The sequence below is a fragment of the Macrobrachium rosenbergii genome, chromosome 4, assembly GCF_040412425.1.
Source record: "Macrobrachium rosenbergii isolate ZJJX-2024 chromosome 4, ASM4041242v1, whole genome shotgun sequence".
NCBI lineage: Eukaryota > Metazoa > Arthropoda > Malacostraca > Decapoda > Palaemonidae > Macrobrachium > Macrobrachium rosenbergii.
The window spans coordinates 33,147,082-33,169,581 of NC_089744.1; the positions used below are offsets into that span (position 1 = coordinate 33,147,082).

General features: G+C 44.2%; 1 protein-coding gene across 1 annotated transcript in view; it reads left to right on the forward strand.

The window, feature by feature from the left end:
* The window catches only part of LOC136832425 (heterochromatin protein 1-like), an 87,338-nt gene that overhangs the window by 15,599 nt on the left and 49,239 nt on the right, over positions 1–22,500 (forward strand). The window contains exon 2 of the mRNA XM_067093318.1: positions 5,154–5,296. Within this exon, the coding sequence (XP_066949419.1) occupies positions 5,160–5,296 (137 nt within the window). The 5' untranslated portion in view covers positions 5,154–5,159. The remainder of the gene's footprint in view (positions 1–5,153; positions 5,297–22,500) is intronic.

Below are 22,500 nucleotides of genomic sequence, written 5' to 3' on the forward strand. Positions count from 1 at the left end.
TTTAAACCTTCTCAGTGGCCTTGGCCTTGAAGGAGTTTAGAGTTCGGGAAACTAGCGCTAGTTCACGGCAGGTGAGTTCCGCCCTGTCCAGCTTCCGATTGCGTTTGTGCGATTGGCTCGCTTGGCTTGCTCGCCCTGCCCAGCCCCTGGTCGCGTTCGCAATACTGGCTCGGCTCCCCCCGCTCACCTCCCAGTCCACCGCTTACCACCCAGTCTGGATCGCGTTCATGTGATTGGCTTGGCTTCGGCCCCAATCAGTTCTTCCGAATCAGGTTCTTGGCACTGTTTAAGTGAACTTTCTGTTCTTCCCAGGAAAAGCGCTTTGCCACGGAACAAGCACTCTTCTTCCCCCGTGTGGCAGTCATCAACTTTGGTTGATTATTGCTCACGGTCTGCTTCTCCTGCTGGTCTTACTGCAAGGACAGGTAGGGGGTGCTCTTTCTTCTTATCTGTACTCTTTTCCTCTTGGTTGTTCTGAGAGGCGTGAGACGAACAGAGAGAACTCCAACAAATTTTTGTTTCTTCAGAGTTCGGCTGCTTGGCATGCTTTCGGTGTTGGTTCCCTGATCGTCTCGTAGTACAACCAGGTAGCCGAGGAGGGTTTCTTGGGGTCTGTCAAGGTCTCCCCCTCCAGGGAGAGAGGTACAGGAGTTTCACGCTTCGGAAGCAGCGAGGGTCATCCTCTTCAAGTTGCAATCACCCTCATTTCTTGGAGAACTTTCTGCCGATTCGTCAGCGTGAGGATCTCTGGAACAGGACTGTGGCTTCTCCAACGAATAATCTTAATCACTCGCAACCCTTGGAGTTCCTGAAGGGGCCGAGAGTTTTGGATCTGCCATGGTCCCGGTCCTTGCTTGCAAGAGCGTTTTGACCAGATGAATACTTTTCTTGGGAGGAGGAGTTCATGCAGGTCGAGACAACAAGCTCCTCCCCTGCCTGGACAGAATACGAATTATTTTTTCCTCGGAGGGGTCTTGCCGACTGCAGGTTGTTCTGACTCTGCTTCATCCGGATGGGCTCTCTCTCTGCTTCTTGTCATGAAGGGTATTCTCTTCTGCAACAAGAGGCGGCGACCCTGGAGGACACATCTTGGTTTCCTCCGGGCAGTCACCTGATGGATCCACGATCCTTTACTTTTAGGCTTTCTCTCCTCGGATGCGACCATTCCTGGAGAGAACCCTGCCTTCTGGAGACTGGTCCTGTCCGGGGGTGGGTCTTCCTACACCAGGTGGCAATATGTGGGCAATTCTGGTGCTAAGAAGGACTTTGTCCTAACTCAGATCTCCAGTTTTGTAAGTCCTGAGTTAGCTCAACCCATAGGAAAAAACCTTTACTCGGTTCTGCCTTTCTCTTTCAGAGATTTGCCAGATACCACGGTAATCAAGGTACGTGCCAGGGCACTGCCTTGTCCTTTGGACAACAGCCAAGACCCTTGGGTCTTCGTCATCTTGGCTCGACATTAAGCTCAAGCCAGCCCTCCTCGACTCCTAAGAAGTCCCAGGCTTCAAAAGAAGATTGTGGAAACACTCAGCCTCTTCTTCACTTCTGGGAAAGTGCACATAATTGTGTCTCTTTCCACCCTCTTTTCCATACGGAAGGAAGGCAGAAGGGAAGAGAGGAGTAGTATCGACCGGACAGAAGTTCTCCTACTTCAGATGTGTGGATGAAGTGATACTTCTCAAGTCTCTGGACCTGACAGCTACATTGCAGAGACCTGGGAATAGATTCCTTCAGGAGAATATCTATTTCCCTTTGGATCTCTGCAATTCTATTCATCAAACTTCCGTCCTGCCTCCTCTCCTGTGCTCCCGATTTGGGAAATGCCAACTTGGCTAGAGCTAATAGTCTTGGTATCCTGTCATTTTGCAGAAGCTTCCCCATGGTGGAGAATGAAGGAGGTTTGCTTCCAGTCCTCCATCCTTCTTTCCTCTTCAAAGAATGAGGAATGAATTAGGCTAATGCTTGATTGAAAAGGAACCTTTGAATATGCTTGCATATTCTCCACACATTATGTTTCTACTCACGGATACACTGATCAAGGAATGTGCGCACACCTTTAAGACTTTGTCTTGAAGGTGTGTGACCGAGACGATAAATACCTTCTCATCAACATCCTGAACTCAGGCATCCTTTTGGCCTTCCGAGAATTTCAGGATGAGTTTTGCGACACTCGGTGGTTTGTTGAACAACAACACCAAAGTAGTGGCATACGTCAACAAACGAGGGAATTGATTTTTCCTCCTGTTTCATCTGTTGATATTAGCAGGTACTCGTTGTTCTATAGCACTCTTGATAGTTCATTTAGCCAGATACATTCCCAGTGGGGATGTATGGGTAGGCGAGCTCAGCCTCTGGTTTGAGTGATCGGGACCGAGTGTGCTCTTCACTCTTTTCTTCATGAAGATTCATGAAGAGACTGCTCGACTGAGGGATCCCTACTGTCTTTCTGTTTGCCTCCTTGCACAACAAAAGTCAGTAGTTTTCTTGCTCCTTCGCAACTGACCCATGGGCAGCTACAGTGAGGCATGCTGTCTTCATGGGAAACATCATTGTCTACGTTTTTCCTGACGTATTTGTCTGTTTCACTAGGGGTTAAACAAGCATTGCTCACCTCGAGTTACAGACAAATGCTGGAAGAGTTCTCCTTAACCCAACCTCCTGTGGCAGCTACACAAGAAGTAGTTTTTCAGGCAGTACATCCCTGTGCATTCAGGACTGGGAGACTTTCCAACTTCCCTTGCGAGCATAGGCTTTCTCACCGAGCAGCAACGGATATAGCTGGATATCTCTTTAAGCCCTATGTAGCACTGTTCCAGGGACTGGATCTGTCTTTGCTGGTTGGTTATGTCGATAGAACTACCCCTCGGGTCAGAGTCGCTCTTCAGCAAGTCTGGGCTTCCTCGTGTTCTCCGCCAGGGGTTGCTTCTTCAGTTTCAGTTGTGAAGAATGTAGGCCCTTGCGACCTAGTCTTCTATCTGAAGTAGCCCTTCTCTCCTTAGTCAAGATTTAGCTACTGTTGAGAAGCTTCTTCGGTCTTCCTGTCCCAGGGAACTGATCCTTGGGTGGCATTTGGCTCTCGTTTAGGGTTCCTCCCTTGCTTTGCATGCATCCTTACGAGAGTCTTCAGACATAGATGTGCTCTCTTAGGACCATCTCTCATCTCGCTCCAGCCTTGGCGTAGAAGATGGAGGAACAGGTGAAGGGGATCAATACCTCGACTCCTCCTCGGATGTTGTAGCGGACTCCGAATCCATTGGCATCTGTTTTCAGGTTCGAGTCATCCTTGTTCCCCTCCTCCTTGGACTTTGTATAGATTATCCATATCAATCGTTACTTTGTCCTATTAGGGAGCTGTGGTACTTTCCGAAAAGGCTTGACATTTCTAACTTGGATGTTGTCGACGATTTCACTAGTACTCTCTCTCCCAAGGAAGAGTTGTCTAAGGACACATCTTTCTCTTGGCTTCATGAAGCGATCAAAGGAGGTACTTGGCAGCTGGCGACAATGATACCTGTACAATCCTCCTGAGATCTCACGAAGTCAATGGCTTGGTCAATCCCTCACATTCCGGAAGTTTCTGTCGGTCTGGAAGTAAGATGTGGTCTCATAGACCACACTCTTATCTTCTACCTTCGGTCCTGCCCAAAGACCCTTGGAACCTCTTTTCCTTGGTCCTGTGGTCGCTGCTTAACAAGTTGTGTTTCTTACCTGGCTCCTTCAAGAGAACAGGTAGCATCTCGCCAAAGGTGTTGGTTTTGGAATTGAGAAGTATCCTGAGAGTGACTGGGCTCTCCTTCCCCTCCTTCCTCGTCCTCCTACTTCTTTTCCTTCTGGATGAGAATGGGACTCGAACTGACACTTGCTGGATCTGGTATCTGATGCAGTAAGACTACACATCGAGCACCCTTTCTATTTTTCTTCTGGAACCATAGAAGCAGTTCCGCACCTTCCTCTAGCAAGGGGAGGAAGGAGACTTATGGCAATAAGGAAAACCCTATTCCAGGTTTTCCTTACTGCCTCCAATTCTTAGATTCTTCCCAGCCTATATCATATGAGTTACGATTCCTACACTCCGATCAATATGTCAGAGGCATGGTACTCCTCCTCGCTCTTTCAATCAGGAGTAACCCAGGTGTGCAGAACTCCAGTCAGTTCAAAAGACTCACTCAGATTCCTTCCAGCCAGTGAGTCTTCCTAATGTAAAGGACCGATGGTTTGTATACCGTGTCGTAGCAAATCACAGTTTTTAAAAGTAAATTGTATTTTTCCTAACTATATAAATCTGAGATCCTTTACATTACATTTTTATGCCCGCCTCGTGCCACCCCTCAATCTGAAACCTGGACCGAAAGGCAAACTGGAATGTTTACATCTGGGCAGGTGGGTGGGTGGGTATTCCTGCCTACCTGACGGTAGTCACTGCCTAACCACCTTGTTCAAGAGTTTAATGGCCATATCCAGCTTTGCCATAAGAAATTCCTAATATAAAGGACCTCAGGTTTGTATAGTTAGGAAAAATACAATTTACTTTTAAAAATTGTGATACATGTCATACAAAACAAATAAAAAAAGAGAGAGAGAGAGAGAATTATTATTTTTATTATTTAATGTTATTATTTAATCTTATTAAACTTAAATATTATTTGAAAATTAGTACTGTACTGTATCATAAAATGTGTATGTAGGTACTGTACAGTGCAGTATTTAGTCACGAAAATAATATGAAAATACCGAATATTGCTTTACGAAAAAATCTGTGAGTGGGTGAGTTTTCCTGCAAATAATTTATAGATAGGCTCCACAGAAAATTCTGCGAATTGCCATCCCACGAACCTGGGGGTGTTGACTGTATATTGTCTGATTTTATTATCTGTAAGCAAGAACCATTGGTTGTAGTGAGAACTAATTAAAGCTCTTTCCCCACTGCAGGTTCTCATATTCAAGGGATAGAATTAGCAAAATCTAAGGCAGTCCTTGGTGGATACATGATAGAATGAAAGACTTGAGAAAATCACAGTTGATATTTTGATGAAATCTGGTTATGTTTAAAGCAATAGTTTTTTGCTTTGATAATTTACTTAATTTATTTTTGTTTGGGTAATTTGTTGAGATCTTTGTAAAGAGGACAAAGAAATACACATCTTTAATTTCAGAACACCATGCCACGCCGCATTGATGATTCCCCAGTTTCAGTCAGTGAAGAAGAGGAGGAGGAATACTCAGTTGAAAAAGTAGTTGATAGGAGAGTTCATGGGAATAAGGTTGAATATCTTCTGAAGTGGAAAGGCTATGGCGAGTATGTAGCAAAATTTTGCTTGTTAGATTCTGTAGTTATTTAAAAATGTTCAATAGTAAATTTGTCATTTAAAGTGTCTTCTTACAAAAAGTATGTTATTGGTGAAGGATTTCTTTGGAAGTATCCTTTGGTGTTTGGTAATTTTGGTCATTGCAGCTTGTTAACAAGGTAGATGAAAGTGTGAAAGTTGAGTGAGGAAGAACTTGGCTATTTGCCTGGCTTAACTCACTTTGCCTTTTGGTTACAGGGATACATCTAGGAATGGTTAGAGGTCATATTAGATATATGAATGCTGTGCTTGAGGTATGCGTATCTAAGAAAAATACAATTTAGTTTTTAACTTTGCACTACAGTATTGGCTCTTATTTCCTGTGTATGGGGTCATTATGACATTCATTTCAACCAACTTAAAAACACTTTACAGCCTTACTTCCAGGATCTAGCCCTTCTCTTGATCCCTTGTTACTGTAGTACACTGATCCTATGAGTTGTGTCTCCCTTCACATATAGTATCTCCTATGTCATTAACCTGGTTCAGTCTGATTGTTATATGACATAAAGCCTTCATCGCATAAATTACTACTCAAGCATATGTAAAGTGAGTTTTGTTCCTACACAAATACAAATCTTCATTCATTCCATAGGATTTAGCTTGTGAATGTAGCTGGAACAGCGATGTAAACTTACTGACAAGATAGTTAACTGTTGACAGGTGGGGGAAGCCCTGCCCATCTGTTGGTCTTCACTCCACTTTACTTTTGGCTCCTGTCATTGTTGTATGCAGACATCTTGATTTGACTCTTTGCACCAACTTTTCTGTTTTTGCTTGCTATTAAAACTTATTTTACTCGAGTATTGTTGCTTTTTGCTCTTTGTTGTGGTTTGGCTTAGAGATGGAACAAACCCATGACTTTTTTAAGCCTATCTCCTCAACACCAGGGAAGCCTTTAGCTGTACGGCATTGTCCAGGTAATGACAGGCATTGAAAAAGATTCCTCTCATCAACTGAACAGACCCACGTACCCAATGCACGTTATGCAGAAGGTATTTCTGCATCTGTGACAGCCCATTTTGTGAGTGCCGGAGTGTCCATCAGAACAATGAGTAAAGTTTGCAGTTAAGAAGGAGAAGGCTAGGAAATCCTTCTGCCTGATAAGTTGCCACCTATTGTTTCGACTCTTGAGGGAGGTGTTTCCCCTGTGCCATCTCCCACTGATCATTCAATGAAAAGCCTGTGAGGGGCAGAGGAAGACCACTCTAGCATCTTTTTGGAGGCCTCGTTCCACTATGAGGGAGAGTCTTCCACCGGCAGACACTCTCTTGGGGTGGAAAGAAGATTCCCACACTATCCAACTGGTGTTTCAGGTACAGAGGAAGCTGAGGGACTTTTGGAATTATGGCCATCCTTGGGTCTCTTAGTGTAGCCAAGTATTTCTTTTTTGCTTGGTGACTTCTCGCCTGGTGAGGTGGCACCCATAACTCCTTCAACAGTGGCCGTGATAACTTCAACTGCCACTGTATTTACTGGTTTTCATACTGCTCCCAAGTACACTGTCACCCTGCATGCACTTTAGTGATGTGTCCAGAGGAGCTGGAGCCAGTATTCCTTCATTCTTTTTCTTTGCCTTGACCTCAGCTACTGTAGCCTGAAGAAGAAGAGGTCAATTATTATTATTATTATTACAGTCAGTACCCAGTTATCGGCAGGGGTTCCGTTCTGACGGTGTGACGATAAGCAAAAATTGCCGATAACTGAAAATTGGCGATTTTCAGCACTTATCGGCGCCTCTATTAGGTATGTATTGGCGCTGATAAGTGAAATTCGGCAATTTTCAGTGCTAGACAGGCCTCATAAAATGGGATCGCTGATAATTGGGGACTGCCTGTATTATTATTATTATTATTATTATTATTTTTTTTTTTATTTATTTTTTTTTTCTCAGTCATCGTATTCGACTGGGTGGTTTTTATAGCATGGGGTTCCAGGTTGCATCCTGCCTCCTTAGGAGTCCATCACTTTTCTCACTGTGCGCTGTTTCTAGTAGCACACTTTTCTGCATGAGTCCTGGAGCTGCTTCGGCATCTAGTTTTTCCCGATTCCTTTTCAGGGATCTTGGGATCGTGCCTAGTGTTCCTGTGATAATGGGTATAATTTCTACTGGTATATTCCATATCCTTCTTATTTAATTTTTCAGGTCTTGATACTCATCAGTTTTTATCTTTCGTTCTCATCTACTCTGGTGTCCCATGGTATTGCGACATCAGTTGGTGATACTTTCTTCTTGATTTTGTCAATGTCACGTCTGGTCTATTGGCACGTATCACCCTGTCTGTTCTGATACCATAGTCCCAGAGGATCTTTGCCTGATCATTTTCTATCACTTCCCCAGGTTGGTGTTTGTACCGCGTATTACTGCAAGCTAGCTGGTGTGTCTTGCACAGGCTCCAGTGGAGGGCTTTTGCTACTGAATCATGCCTCTTTTTGTACTGGTTTTCTGTGCAAGCACCAGACATTCACTTGCTGTGTGGTTTATGTTCTCGTCTTTCATAGTGCACTTCCTGCATATGGGTGAGATGTTATTTCCATCTATTGTTCTTTGGACATATCTGGTTCTTAGGGCCTGATCTTGTGCTGCTGTTAGCATTCCTTCTGTTTCCTTCTTGAGTTCTCCCCTCTGTAACCATTGCCATGTTTCATCGCTGGCCAGTTCTTTTGTCTGTCTCATGTACTGTCCATGCATTGGTTTGTTGTGCCATTCCTCTGTTCTGGTTTTCATTCTCGTGTGTCTGTATATTTCTGGGTCTTCGTCTGCTTTTATCAGTCCTTCTTCCCGTGCACTCCTTAGCCACTCGTATTCACTGGTTTTCAGATATTGCCCCAGTGCTCTGCTCTCGATATTGACGCAGTCCTTTATGCTTAGTAGCCCTCTTCCCCCTTCCTTTCATGTTATGTATAGTCTGTCTGTATTTGCTCTTGGGTGTAGTGCTGTGTGTATTGTCATGTGTTTTCTAGTTTTCTGGTCTGCTGTGGAGTTCAGCCTTCGTCCACTCCACTACGGCACTGTATCTGATTACTGGTACTGGCCATGTGTTTATGGCTTTCGTCATGTTTCCAGCGTTGAGTTTTGACTTGATTATCGCCTGAAGTCTCTGCATATACTCTTTCCTGATCGTGTCCTTCATCTCTTGGTGTTTTATATCCTGTCCTACTATTCCCAGGTATTTGAATCCTGTCTCATCTATGTGTTTGGTGCTATTCCCGTCTGGTAGCTTTATCCCTTTAGTCCTTGTTACTTTGCCTTTTTGTCCTTGTTACTTCGCCTTTTTGTATGTTGCCCAAGGCGGTTTTTTTTTTTTTTCCTGATGCCCTCAGATGCAACCCTTACAGTCTGGATTAGGGTATCTATTTCCTTGATGCTCTTACCATACAGCTTGATGTCGTCCATGAACATCAGATGGTTAATTCTGTTGCCTCCTTTCTTGAGTTGGTACCCAGCATCCATCTTTTGCAGTACTTTTGTCATGGGAATCATGGCTACTACGAAGAGTAGTGGGGATAGTGAGTCTCCTTGAAAGATCCATCTCCTGATATTAACCTCTGCTAATCTTATCCCAGAGCTTGCAAGTACTGTATTCCAGTTGTGCATTGTATTTGTAAGGAAGCTGATGGTGTTTTCCTCTGCCCCATGTATTTTTAGGCATTCTATTAGGCACATGTGCAGTATCATGTTCAAGGCTTTTGTGTTGTCAATGCATGCCATGCTTAGGTTGGTTCTCCTTCTCTTACTATTCTTCATTACCATTTCATCTATTAGGAGCTGGTCTTTTGTGCCTCTACACTTCCTTCTGCAGCCTTTCTGTTGGTGCAGGATGATGTTATTATTATTATTATTATTTATTAATTATTATTAATTAATTAATTATTATTATTATTATTATTACTACAGTGAACCCCCCGTATTCGCGGGGATCGTCCCACACCCCGCGAATGGGTCAAATCCGAATGCTTAAAACCCCTCTAAAAACACTTAGAACTGCCCATTTTGATAGCTTAAACACAGAAAAACCCTGTAAAAATGCTTATACCTGAATATTTTAATAGTTTTATCACAAAAAGTGCATTTATTCATGAAAATTATATGAAAATACAGTAATTAGTGAATATTTCTCAGTGAAAAATACGCGAATTGGCTTAATTTTCCTTGAATGATGGCTAGATATGTTACACAGAGAAACCCGCGAATCGTGAGTCCGCTGAACGTTGACAACCTTGAATACGGGGTCACTATTATTATTATTATATTATTATTATTATTATTATTATTATTATTATTATTATTATTATTATATATATTATATTATATTATATTATTCAGATGATCCTATTCATATGGAACATGCCCAGGGGGCCATTGACTTGAAATTCAAGCTTCCAAAGCATATGGTGTTCATTATGAAGAATTAAAAGGAAGTAAAGGGAAATACAGAAAGAAGAGATTTTGCTTATTAAAAAAGAAAAAATAAATTCATAAATTGATAAGTAGATAAAAAATGTTTTCATATATGTAATTACATAGCTATACTTTCCACCCACATGGCAGTTAAAAATTTGAAGTTCACGGTAGCAGTTCGTTTATTTATAGTGTAGGTAACTACCCTGCATTCTATCAAGGAACAATAGGTACAATGTTAACAGCGATTGTTACTACTTTTCTGCTGGCTGTACTGTCAACATTGAATGGTTTGGTGGTTGAAATTGAGGTTTTTTCTTTGCTTTTCCCGAGGATCTGGTGAAGTACCTATTATTTTTGTAGCTTTTCAGCTTAGCCCCATGGTTTTTCTACAGTTTATTTACAATGTCTGATCCCAGTTCATCAAGTATTAGGTATTGTAGGGAGGGTTGCAAGACATAGTCATGTGATCTGTGCAAAATTTAGAGGACAAGAGTGTTCAGTAGATCTCACTTGTGATGAATGTGTTGGATGGGTTGTGATGAAATGGAAGGTTCTCAGGTCTTATTTGGATAAGTTAGATAAAGATAGGAAAAGGAAGGCAGCTATTAGAGCCAAAAGGAGAGCTCAGAATATAGAGCCTGTCACTAACAGTCAGCTCATTGACCTTAACATTCTTTCTCCTGCCCTTGCTTTATCCCCCATCCTTAGTCCTCCTAATAATTCTCCAGCAACTCCTATTCCTGACTCCCATGCTTCCAGTCCCCATACCGTAGCCAGCCTCGAGAGTTAGGTCGGTCGTAAATTCGATCTCGTAGTTGATACGGTGTCTAAGTTGGGTGAATTGCTTAAAGTCCTTATGAACGAAGTGCAGAGTATTAAACAAATGTCAGTGTCAGTGCCAACGGAGGAGGAGGCTGTCTGCCCCGCTGACACTCCCAGACGGAGGTCACAGTCACACTCCCCTGAGTCTACAGGAGGTTATGCCCACCAGCAGTCACCCCCTCATCCGACTCAGTGCTTCGTAATTCTGAAAGCCGTTGGAAAGGCGTCACAGTGAGCGCCCAACAGTTATCGTCTGACTCCGATAGTGACTCTAGTGCTAATAAGAGGTTTTTTGGCGCTTCCTAGGTGAATTTTGTCCCTTGAAGAGACGTCATGATAGAGATGCCTCTCCCTTTTCTCCGAAGCGTGCAAAAGACCATTCCGCTAGTCCGCATCTGGGCTGCAGTACGTGGCACAGCTCCATTCACTCTTCTTCCGAGCGTTCACATGCTGAACTTCATCACTTGGCTCATAAACGCTCTTCTAAGAAACGCTCTTCCTCTGGGCACCCATATGAGCGTCCAGAGTGTTTGCCAGACCGTCTCTCAGTTGTCAAGCGCTCGTCTCCGACTTCAGAGCGTCCATCTCAAGCCAGCTCAGCTCCCAAAAAGCACTTGGCGCTAACCGAGCTCCCAGCGCTAACTGTCCATCCGACTGAACGCACACCTATGTCATCGTCTCCCGCTTGCGTGCCTGAAGATCCTTCTTTCGCGCATATCAAGAAGCAGTTGGAAGATGTTTTGGGCCTTCTGCATAAGGCTCCCCCTTCACATAAGCCTTATCAAGACTTTATTTTTTCTCCTCCTACGGCTTATGCTTCCCTGATGAGATATTTTTTTGGCAACCTTCCCCTCGCACTTCCAGCTGCTCCAGTGTCATCCGCTTCCACTTTCCTTATGAGAAACCCAGCAGATTCTAGTTCGCACCTACCTCAGATGATTCTCTCTTTGTCTGCAAGAAAGGCACTTAGAGGGGTAGAAGACTGGTTGTCCATTAAGAGGGAAAAAGGGAAGGCCGCTTTTGCCTTTCCTCCTGCTAGATTGACAGCCAGGAGATAACTCTTATTCGACTGGGGAAGCTCTTTCCTTGGGAGGTTCTGTCTCTTCCCAAGGTAACTTCTCAGGTTTGATAGACTTGGCTTGTCGCTTGGCTTTTTCTTTGGCTAAAGTTTTCTTCACTTCTTCGGAGTTTGATCACCTCGTGAAGCACTTGTTTATGGTACTGGAAGTCTCAGTTTCTGGACTGGTTGATAGGAGCTCTCACCAGGAAAATAGGAGATCACGACGTTTTAGCGCCTGACTTGGCTGCAGATGGGCTGGGCATTTTATCCTGTGCGGATAAGTCAGTGAGGGATGGCTCCTTCGAAGTTGCGGGTCTTTTTGCCACGGGAGTTTTGAAGAAGATTGAGTTGCGGTGCTCCTTCACCATGAGAGGAGTGATGTTGGTTCAGAAGTCTGTGCTTTTATATTCTCCCATGGATAAATAGTATTTGTTCCTTCAATCAGTGATGAAGGATATTGCCACTGATTTGCAGGAAAAATCAACCCAAGACCTTCTTGCACAATCTTCTGCCAAGTGTATCTTCCATCTGCAACAGCATCCCTTTCATTGGGGCAGACAGGTTTTCTCGAGATCCCTCTCTAAGGTACGTTTCTCTGCTGAGTATATCAAGAGGACTGGAACCAAAACCTCTCCCAAAAAGTGACTCCTCTATCCTTCGTGCGCCCGTGGGAGCCAGACTCTCCCTCTTCTGGCAGAGATGGAGTGCAAGAGGCATGGAGCCTTGGATGATCAAAGTTCTCAAAGTGGGTTACTTGATCCCGTTCTTAGAGCACCCTCCTCTTGTGAATTCGCTGATTGCATTGATGGCATACTCGGAGGGCTCCAAGAAGTTTGTAGCTCTCTTGGAAGAAGTGTCTTCCCTCCTAAGGAAGAAGACCATAGAGGTAGTGGAGGATCGGACTTCAAGAGGATTTTACAACCACTTATTTGTGGTCCCTAAGTCATCGGGGGGATGGAGACCTGTCTTCGACGTCAGTGCTTTGAACTTCTTCATACAGAAGATGAAGTTTAAAATAGAGACAAATCAGTTGTGTTATCCTCCATCCAACAGGGTGACTGGATGATAACACTCAACATGCAGGATGCGTATTTCCACATTCCAATACATCCGGAGATCAGGAAGTACCTGAGATTTGTCTTCGGGGGCCAAGTCTTCTAGTTTCGGGCCATTTGTTTCAGTCTCTCCACTGCCCCACAAGTATTCACGTGAGTCCTGTCACCCCTCATGAGATGGCTTCACCTCCTAGGTATCAACATACGCCTATACCTAGACGACTAGCTCCTCCACTCCCAGTCTCAGGAACAGTGCACGAAGGATCTGAAGACTAACCTTCTTACAGAGGAACTCAGACTTTTAATAAATCAAGAGAAGTCCCAACGACCCCCAACTCAGGAGATTCTCTATTTGGGGATGAGGAGTTTTTGGAGATTCTCTATTTGGGGATGAGGAGTTTTTGGGCTTTTCTCTCCCCAAAGAGGATAGAGTCCTGCCTTCAGTCAGTACAGGACCTTCTTTTGCTTCCAGTTTGCTCAGCGAATCAATGATGTCTACATGCAAGCTGGAATAGAAGACAGCAACCAGACTCAGTGACGTTCCCAGTTATGAACGAGATAAAGGAGGATCTCCAGTGGTGGATGTCCAAGGAGAGCCTTTCAGAGGGAAAGTCTCTACTATTTCTGAGCCCTGACCTCTCCTTCTATGCAGATGCCTCAGACCAGGGGTGGGGAGGGGGAGCTCTTCTGGATACTTGGGGAGCCTCCGGCATTTGGTCTCTGCATCAAAGGAAGCTGTATATAAATGCTAAGGAGTTATCTACCATTCACCACAGCCTGAAGCATTTTGCGAAAACAGTAGCAAATGGAACCTTGGTGGTACATTCCGACAACACCACGGCTCTCTCCTATATCAAGAATCAGGGCAGAACCCACTCGTTCTCCCTTTGTCGGACAGTAAAGGAGCTGGTAATTTGGGCAGACCAGATTCATCCACGGAAAGATGAACGTCTTGGCAGAAAGACTAATAGTGCAGCAGATTGCTGTAAAAATCGTTCAGATAGTGAAACAAGCATGAAATTTGGCACAAACATTCCTAAGACTACGCTCTCTTAGAAAAGGGCTGGCCACCTGAAAATCAAGATGGCGGCCATTTTTCAAAAATGGCCGCCATCTATGTTGAGATTCACTGGTTTGGGAGCATCTATTGGATGGAATATGCCAGTTTTTTTTTAAACTCGACTTTTAGGTTATAAAATGTTCCATACCACACATTTTATTGAAAACCCTTACTAAATGAATTGTAACCAAGATCAAGGCAATGTACAAAATGGTTGCCATAAAAGTTTTTCTATCCACAGCGCTAGCAGACATAGAGACCAACTGTTTTTATTTAATGGTATATTCATGTGATCAGACAGTTTAACTAATATGCTATTTTCAACTGAAATAGTAATGGTATGGTCACATACAACATTGTGTCTAAGACTGTAACCATAAAAAGAAAAGAAGAGAAATACGGACTAAACGCAACCAATCTATGTATAGGTCTCTCAACCTACACCTTTGAAAAATTCGAGGATAAGAAGCTAGGCATAGCATGACACGTTGGATGCTCAAGCAGATTATCTACTGAAGAGAGGCAATATTTATCTAGACTTCACATTTGCAAGTGCACAGAGCTGTGCAGGGAAGACCCAGCTTATAGCACTTGCACCTTTCCGACAGCCTGCTTTGCATCCACATTTGGTAAGCTGTTGGCAACTCTTGGCTAAGGGCGAGTTGGTTGTCCAGAGGACTTGCCATGCTTCACCAGACTTTTGCCATCCCCACTCAGCAGGGTTCTCTGGCTGTGGCTGACACTGGGTGGCCTGCCCCACACACAACCAGCCTGGTAAACAGCACGCTTGGTGTGTTGGAGGAGAGCTCCCCTGGTTGGTGGAATGGCCTCATATGCCCTTTGTTTTCTGGCAAACATATCAAGTCTAGCCTCATCCACAGTGCCAGCAGTGCTGGATCTTTCATACATAAGTATGACAAACCTCTCCAGGACCTTCAGGTCACTCTCTTCCACTCTGAGAGGGTAGTGACTCAGTGGAGGCCTCTGGAAAGATGTTCCATGTCTGCCAGGCGGTCTTCTTGCCCTTGCTCCGGAAGGCTGACACTGTATCACAGCCTGTGAACGCATGGAAGAAGAGCATGCCATTCACCTTCTCCTGGCCCAGAGAGTTGCACAGGTCATGCACAGCAATCCAGCGCAGGCTCTGGCCTTGGCCAAATGCCACCCATAGCTTCTCTAGCCCTAGATTGTGGAGAGTGGAGAAAGCACTGACTGCAACGACAAGAACATCTGTGTCATTTGCTTTAACCGTGATGGTCTTGGCTCCATGTTCTGTGGCATATTTGGCATGGAGAAAGATGCGGGTGTCAGCTTCCTCATGAGAGCACTTTTCCAGTCCCTGAAGACTAGCCTGGGAGTTGCTGAGTGCTGAGGACAGCAGACCCTTTCGTGGCAATGACAACATTTGTGGCAGACATCTGGGCAACTTTGTCTGCCAGGAACTGGAACAACTCTGTCTTGTTGGCATCATGTCTTAGGAAATTGCGCCAGTTGGATGGAATTATGTTCTTGTCTGTCACCTTGCGCCTTCCTCCTTGACCACGTTGGAGCCTGGTCTCAGCTTTGAGGCTGGATGTATTGTATACATCAAATACAAGATGTGATGATGTGTACTTTGCTGCTATAGGATTGTATCACAGGCAAGAAGTCGCAAAGTGCATAGCCCTCAAAGGTCTTTCCCTTTCTTTGGTGGCAAGGCATGGACCAAAGCTGATCCATCTACAATGAGGACATCAGTCTTTGGTTCTTTGTCTTCTAGTGTAACATGACTCTCCCAGGACCGAGGTCAGCTGAGACTTCTGACATGTGTACAGCCTACCACCCTCACTAAGGGAAGCTGGGAATGTTTGATTTCGTGCTGGAAGAATTCCTGCAGATCAACATTCACGGCTCTGACAGGATATAAATAGCTTTGAGAAAAGCTGGCAATCCTCCTTCAAGTTTCTGCTTTGACTGTTCTACAGGAGCAGCTTCTTGCCTGAAGAAGTCAGTTCTGTTCTTCTTTATCGGCTCATAGAAGGAGACTGCATTGTTTGCCAAAGAGTCTGAAAACTTCTGAAATTTAGTGCGGCCTCTGTCAAGGTGTGTCTGTAGAAGTTCTGCTGAGCTGGGGTGGGCAATGTCTTTGTTGTCAATGGAACACAGATCCTGGCTCTCTTCCTGAAAAGGACTTCCCAAGTGTTGCAAAGCCAATGACAGCTTGCTGACTCTCTCCAAGAATGTCTTCTGCGCATGAGGTGTTTGTTCATGGTGTGTTGTCTGCTCATTAGACTCTTACTTTGAACATCTGTTTATCTGCAGACACCAAGCGGATGATCTCTGGGCCAGCCACCATCCATCTTCTGAGTGCTGACGGATCTTCAGTCAGCCCAATGGCTCACGCCATCAGCCTTTATAAAGGCATTGGTCTGCTCATGAGCTTGGTCAGAGCCATTGCTGAGAACTGGCGACTGGTTGAACTCTCTAGGTAAGTAATCATGTCCCTGAGGTGAATAGGCAGCCAACGAGCATAGTTTGTATTATTGTTGAAAAGAAGTAGGGTATCAGCTCATGCAATGCCTGGCAGTAGAGGACAAAATTGGCCTCACGGAAGGACCTGATCAGTAGGAATATCACAAGTTCCATAGACAACACCATGTGCCAGAAGTGGAACTGTGGACTCTGCTATCTTCGGAAGGTCACACCACCTCAAACTCTAATGCCTGCTCATTGTTGTTTGCTTTCTCAGCACAGTAGTCAGTGTATGCTGTCCTCAGGAGTTTGTACAAACTAGAGGCTGTAACCTGGTGCATCTGCCGTGTCCTGGTTACACTTGCAGCTGACAGGAAGGATTCTGCAGTTCCAGATGAAGCAACTCCTGCCTCCACCAGAGCTCCTGTCCAACCACTGCCATGAAGAAGAGTACCAAGAGATGTCATTGCTGCCATCTCAATGTGCAGACCACCAAACATTTTCAGATACTTGTCTTAAATTACTGTCAGGCCACTGCCACTGCACCTGCTTTGCTACGGCATAGATTGGCTGATCAGCTGTGATTATGGGTATCTGGCCAGGGTTCAGAAAATCAGTGACATCCTGCACTTTCTGCATCACGTGTTTGATCGTAGCAACAGAATGAGCCTGATCACGCAGGAGAGGAAGCAATGAAGTTATGGTTACTTCAAATTCTGGGCTTCTCTTCATTAAAAGCGTGATGAGCTGACCACGCCAGATTCACTGCATCATCTATTTCCTGGGTGACTATGACCTTGTCTCAGCCACTGATACTCCAGTGCAAGCTGTGGCCCCAAGATATCTGTGGGTGGCTTTGGTATTGCAGTGTTTGGTGGCACAGGGTTCTTTGTTTGAAAGGAAGCTGGTGAGATGTTTGTGAATGTGTCCGGCAATTCAGGCACCGACCTCACTTTCTCAGGTGCAAACTTTAGTTGCTGTCTTTCCTGTCAAGTGTTCTCCTTGGTGGGGTGCTGAAATATGGAGATGCTAGTTCCATGGAAGGAGGTAGTGGCAGTAGTTGCAGATGGGTTGTGGTCGATGTTGTCCATCACTGCAGTGGTGAACAACCCTTTTCGCAGTACTGGGGACAGACCACACCCTCCTCCACATATTTGCTAACTGTGGCATCTCCTAACTGTGCAGAGACCTCCAGTACTCTGTCATAAGAGATACTGAGGCCATACTGATGTAGCATTTCAACCAGGTTTCTCTTCCTGGTTTTGCATAGACTGAGAGTCCCATGTAGACTGGGAATGGTGTTTCTCTGTCTTTGGAGTGTCTATGAGTTGTTGCTCCCCTCTTTGTATCGGGAGTAGCAGTTGAACTGCATGAGCTGTGCAATGGCCTGGTCTGACTTTGATGCTCCAAATCGTAACTGTGACTTGATGTCAGCCCCATGCTCAACCATCCCTACAAACTGGAGCAGGAGAGGAGGCACAGAATTTGATACACAAGCCTCAGAAAATGTGCCATCAAACCGTGACTGATGATCAAGTATAGACTTTCTGAGAATATTTGCTGCTTTAGCAATGATAACTGCCTCTGAAAGATCAGATGATTGAGCAAGTGCTTTTCCCACATCCTTTTGAAATGCAAGTAATACATCTCTGCCAGATTTATGAGCCTCAAGTTCTGGAATTTCTGCCAGAAGTTTGTCTTTGAGTCTCGTGGAATTTACACTTGGTGACTCTACACCTAATTGTTCCAGACGTTGTTGGTAGAGGTGGCAAATATCTGCCAGCCGAAATGTGACTGGATCATCTGAACAAAGGTTGTTTTCAACAATGTATGTCATCAGTTCTGACAGGACTAGTGGATACACATCTGATTCTGACTCAGTGCTACCTTGGTCTTTCTCAAGGCTCCTCAGGTAGGACCTTTTTCTGTTGTAGAGGGCACAAAGACAGGCATGGTGATACTTTAAACTCCTGTGCAATGACATCCCCACCAGTCAACTTAGCAAGGAGCTTGCCATCACTAAGTATCTCTGCACATTCACGCAATTTCAAGTCAAGGCCCTTAGTACTAGCCTGTCTGAGATCAGATGCAGGTGCCACTTTCTCAGAAAATGCAAACTTCATTGTCATGACTGGTTCGGGCGCAGTTTTGTACCGACTAGTCTCAGTGTTGCTGGTCTGGTCATTGGATTGTCGCTTTCTTGCACGGTCCAGTTTAGTGTTGTTAAACAAAAGCGACAGTTCACATGGTATTTTGCTGCATTTTTCCTGAGAGTGGTAGTCTATGCCATCACCTTCATCCAGCCTTGCTGGATCCATTATCAGTGGCATTTCATTAATTTCACTGAACATGGGAATGTTCCTTGCCAGCATTGTGTACCCATCATGGTCTAGGACATGATGACTTGGAGGTGATGTCAAGTGCTCACCTCTTTTGTCCTTCTGACAAAGACAACACAAACTCCAGTTTGTTTTTCTACTGCTCAATATTGATTGGCATCACATTCTGCCATGATTTCACTTTTGATTAAGGCCGAGGGGTTATCCTTTACCACCTTAAACAAAGCACACATTCCTGTATGAGGGATTCAACTAGGTTCGGTCTACCTACACCTAGCCTATCATTCATCCAGTGCCATTTAAGTCCCGTGTGATCCGCAGACACCATCCGGGTAATACATGAACCATCATGTAACAGCCCCATACCCTTGGCTCGGCTAGCCCGGCTGGCACATCCTGTCTATTCAGGTGCGGCTATCTAACTATAGCTGGTCTGGGGCTGTTAGAAAGCATTTGGGACACTAAACTAAACTATCCACTACAACTACTAGTCTAAGACTACAGGATTAGTAAAGCTGGATTAGCTGGCACTGAACCCATGCTGAGTTACACAGCAGTGATGTCACCAGTGTGCCCTGGTTGTGTGCAGACATACACTCTTTTACATTTATTAATTTTCCTTCAAAATTGATGAATTATTCGAAAGAGATGGCCTCATTAGGATCTAAAACCACAGAAACCAAGATCCATGCTTAAAACGATAATTGTTGAACGGGCATTATTTCTCATTATAATTATTGTTTCTACCTTTTCTTGGCAGCCATATAGCCCCCATATTTAAAGGTAAACTGTACTGGGAAGCTACAGAAACATAATATTCACAAGAAATAGTATGGAAGAGCTTTACCATATTGCTAGAAGCAAATACATGCCATTCTAGTGAAAAATTAGCCAAAATCTGTCGATACTGGCCGCCATCTTGGAATTTGGCCATATTAAAACCATGGTGGTACAGCGCTCGTTTTCTGATAGAGGGAACTTTAAGAGCACTTGTGCAAAATTTCATGCTTGTTTCACTATCTGAACGATTCTTATGAAATATGCAATTATCTGCTGCACTATAAGTCGACGGGGTCAGGTCCTTTCGACAGAGTGGACCCTGCACTCAAGTGTCCGTGACAGCCTCTGGGAGTTACGGGGCAGGCCGACAGTGGACCTGTTTGCCACATCGAAGAATTACCGCCTTCCTCTATTTTGTTCACCAGTCCTGGATCCTCAGGCTTGGGCTACAGACGCAATGCTGATAGACTGGTTGAACCTGGACTTCTGTGCCTTCCACCATTCAGCATGGTGAGGGGGGTTCTCAGATTGAGGAGTCACAGAAACATATCGAAGACCCTGATAGCCCCCCTTTTGGCCTCTCAAAGAATGGTTCCTGGACCTTCTCAAGCTTCTTGTGGACTTCCCAAGGTTACTGCCTCAAAGTCCACATCTTCTCAAACAGACTCATCTGACAGGCTTCAGACTATCCAGAGACTTGCCAGAGTGAAGGGCAGAGACTTGCCAGAGTGAAGGGCTTTTCAGAGCAAGCTGAGGAAGCTATTTCTAGATGTAGACGTAAGTCTACCAGCCGAGTCTACCAGGCCAAGTGGGCTATCTTCTGCAGGTGATGCAGCAGCAGTAACATCTCATCTGCTAAAACCACTGTTAGCCAGATAGTGGACTTCCTTCTCTTTCTCAGGACTTCCAAAGGACTCTCTCCATCGACTGTTAAGGGCTATAGAGCTATGCTGGCGTCAGTCTTCAAGTATAGAGGTGTAGACTTGGCCTTCAGTAAAGATCCAGCAGATTTGATTAAGTCTCTCGAGACTTATAAACAGGTGAAGGACAACTCTGTGTCATGGAACCTGGATGTTGTATTTAAATGGTTAATGGGTCCTGCTTTCGAACCTCTCTGTACCATTTCATTCAAGAATTTAACTAAGAAGACTCTTTGTCTTGTTACCTTGGCAACTGCCAAAAGAGTAAGCAAGTTGCAGGCTATAGACAAGCGCATCGGTTTCTTGAAGGGAGATGCTGTATGCACCTTCACACTTGGTTTCCTTGCTAAGAACGAGTCTCCATCTAATCCATGGCCACGCTTGTTCTCTATTAAAAACCTTATGGACATTCTAGGACCAGAGGAGGAGGAGGAAAGGGCCCTTTGCCCAGTGAGGGTGCTTAGGTATTATTTAAACAGGACAAAGAGAATCAGAGGCCCTGCCAGTAACCTCTGATATTCCATCAAGAACCCTTCTAAACCGTTGTCTAAGGATGTTGTCATTTTTTCTTAGAAGTCTGACTATCGAGGCACACTCTCAAATAGAAGATGATGTCTTACTTTCCTTTTAAGGTGAAAGCACACGATATTAGAGCTGTTGCCACCTCGTTGCTCTCAACTATCCTCCAGTCGACATACTGGAACTGCAATTCTGTTTTTACCTCATGCTGTCTTAAAGAAATTGAAATGACGTACGAAAATTGCAGTATCTTAGGTCTGCTATTGGTGGCTGGCTCGGTATTTGGGAGGAAACATAGGAAGCAACCCTTCCTATCTGTAACTCTTTCGCCTTGAAATTTTGGGTGTCGAGTTGTTTTTTGGGGAGCCTAGGGGTACTTATACCCAGAGTGCCCACCAGTCTGTTGTAGTAGTATGATGGTTTTAATCTTTATTTTTGTTGGTTTTGTAACTATTTTTCATTGGTCTATTGTATTTTTGTACTGTGCCCAGGGCAAGGGCAGTTCTCCTGTTTTGCTTTATGGGTGTTCGGAAGTCTCCTTCACTCTAAGGCCCCTCTTCTCAAAAGTAGGGACTTATCACAGCCATTCCGCTAAGTCGCAACAGGTCAAGATGAGCACAGACCAAGGCAGTAATCATGTACTGCAGCTCTCTTACCAGGTAAGGTTACAACGAGCAGTTTATCAGTGCTAACAGATTTTTATGTTGCAAATTCATCCTCTTGTCTGATTGTTTTTGGAACAGATTGTGTCCATTTATCCCACCACCTATCAATGTGGGATTCAGCTATGTAATTACTTGGTAAGTTACATATATGAAAATAGTATTTTCTTAATAAAATTAAGTTTCATTTAAACTTACCAAGTAATTACAAGGTCAGAGCCCTCCCTCCTCCCTCCCCCTCCCTCCTCTCTGATGGACATTAAGCACAAAAGTAATGATGATCACTGTTAACGTTTTACCTATTGTTCCCTGATAGAGGGCGGGGTAGTTACCTACACTATAAATAAACGAATCACCACCGCGAACTTCAAATTTTTAACTGCCACGTGAGTGGAAAGTATAGCTATGTAATTACTTGGTAAGTTACTAAAAGGACCTCATTCAAACTGGATACGGAAACTTGATAATGTGGACTGTTTGTCCAAGAAAGCTTGTAACTTTTTCTGAATAAATACTCCATTAGATACCATCCAGTTTGAATGAGGTCCTTTTAGTAATTCTACTAATGCACAGAGGAATTGTGTATGTGATAAAGTTAATTTACTTGGTAAGTATATATGAAACTTAATCTTATTAGGAAAATATCACATTAAAATGCAAGGAGAATAGTATTAGGGTCGTAATGCATTGCATCTTTGCTTGAACTTTTGAAGTTCCAATTTGTCATGATCCAATAATCGTTCCAGGTTCTTTAAAACTCTGAACAACAGTGTTTCAACACCAGCAATTGAAATATGGGAAATGAATATAAAAAGAAACTCTCACAACACTACAACACATTTATTCACAACCTTATTTACAAAGAAAACGAAATGTTGTTTCCCCTTTGCTCTCATTCTGCGTAACGCTAAACAAAATAAATCTAAGCAGTTATAGATAGGCGGAACTGGTTGCAAGGTAGAGCAATCTTAATACTTAAATGGTGAGTTAGTGAGTTATCCCCTTGTGGCTGGGGTCTCAGCTGAAGAGATGATGCTGGGACGATGATCTCAGGCTTGAAGACATCACAGAAGGGTGGCTGG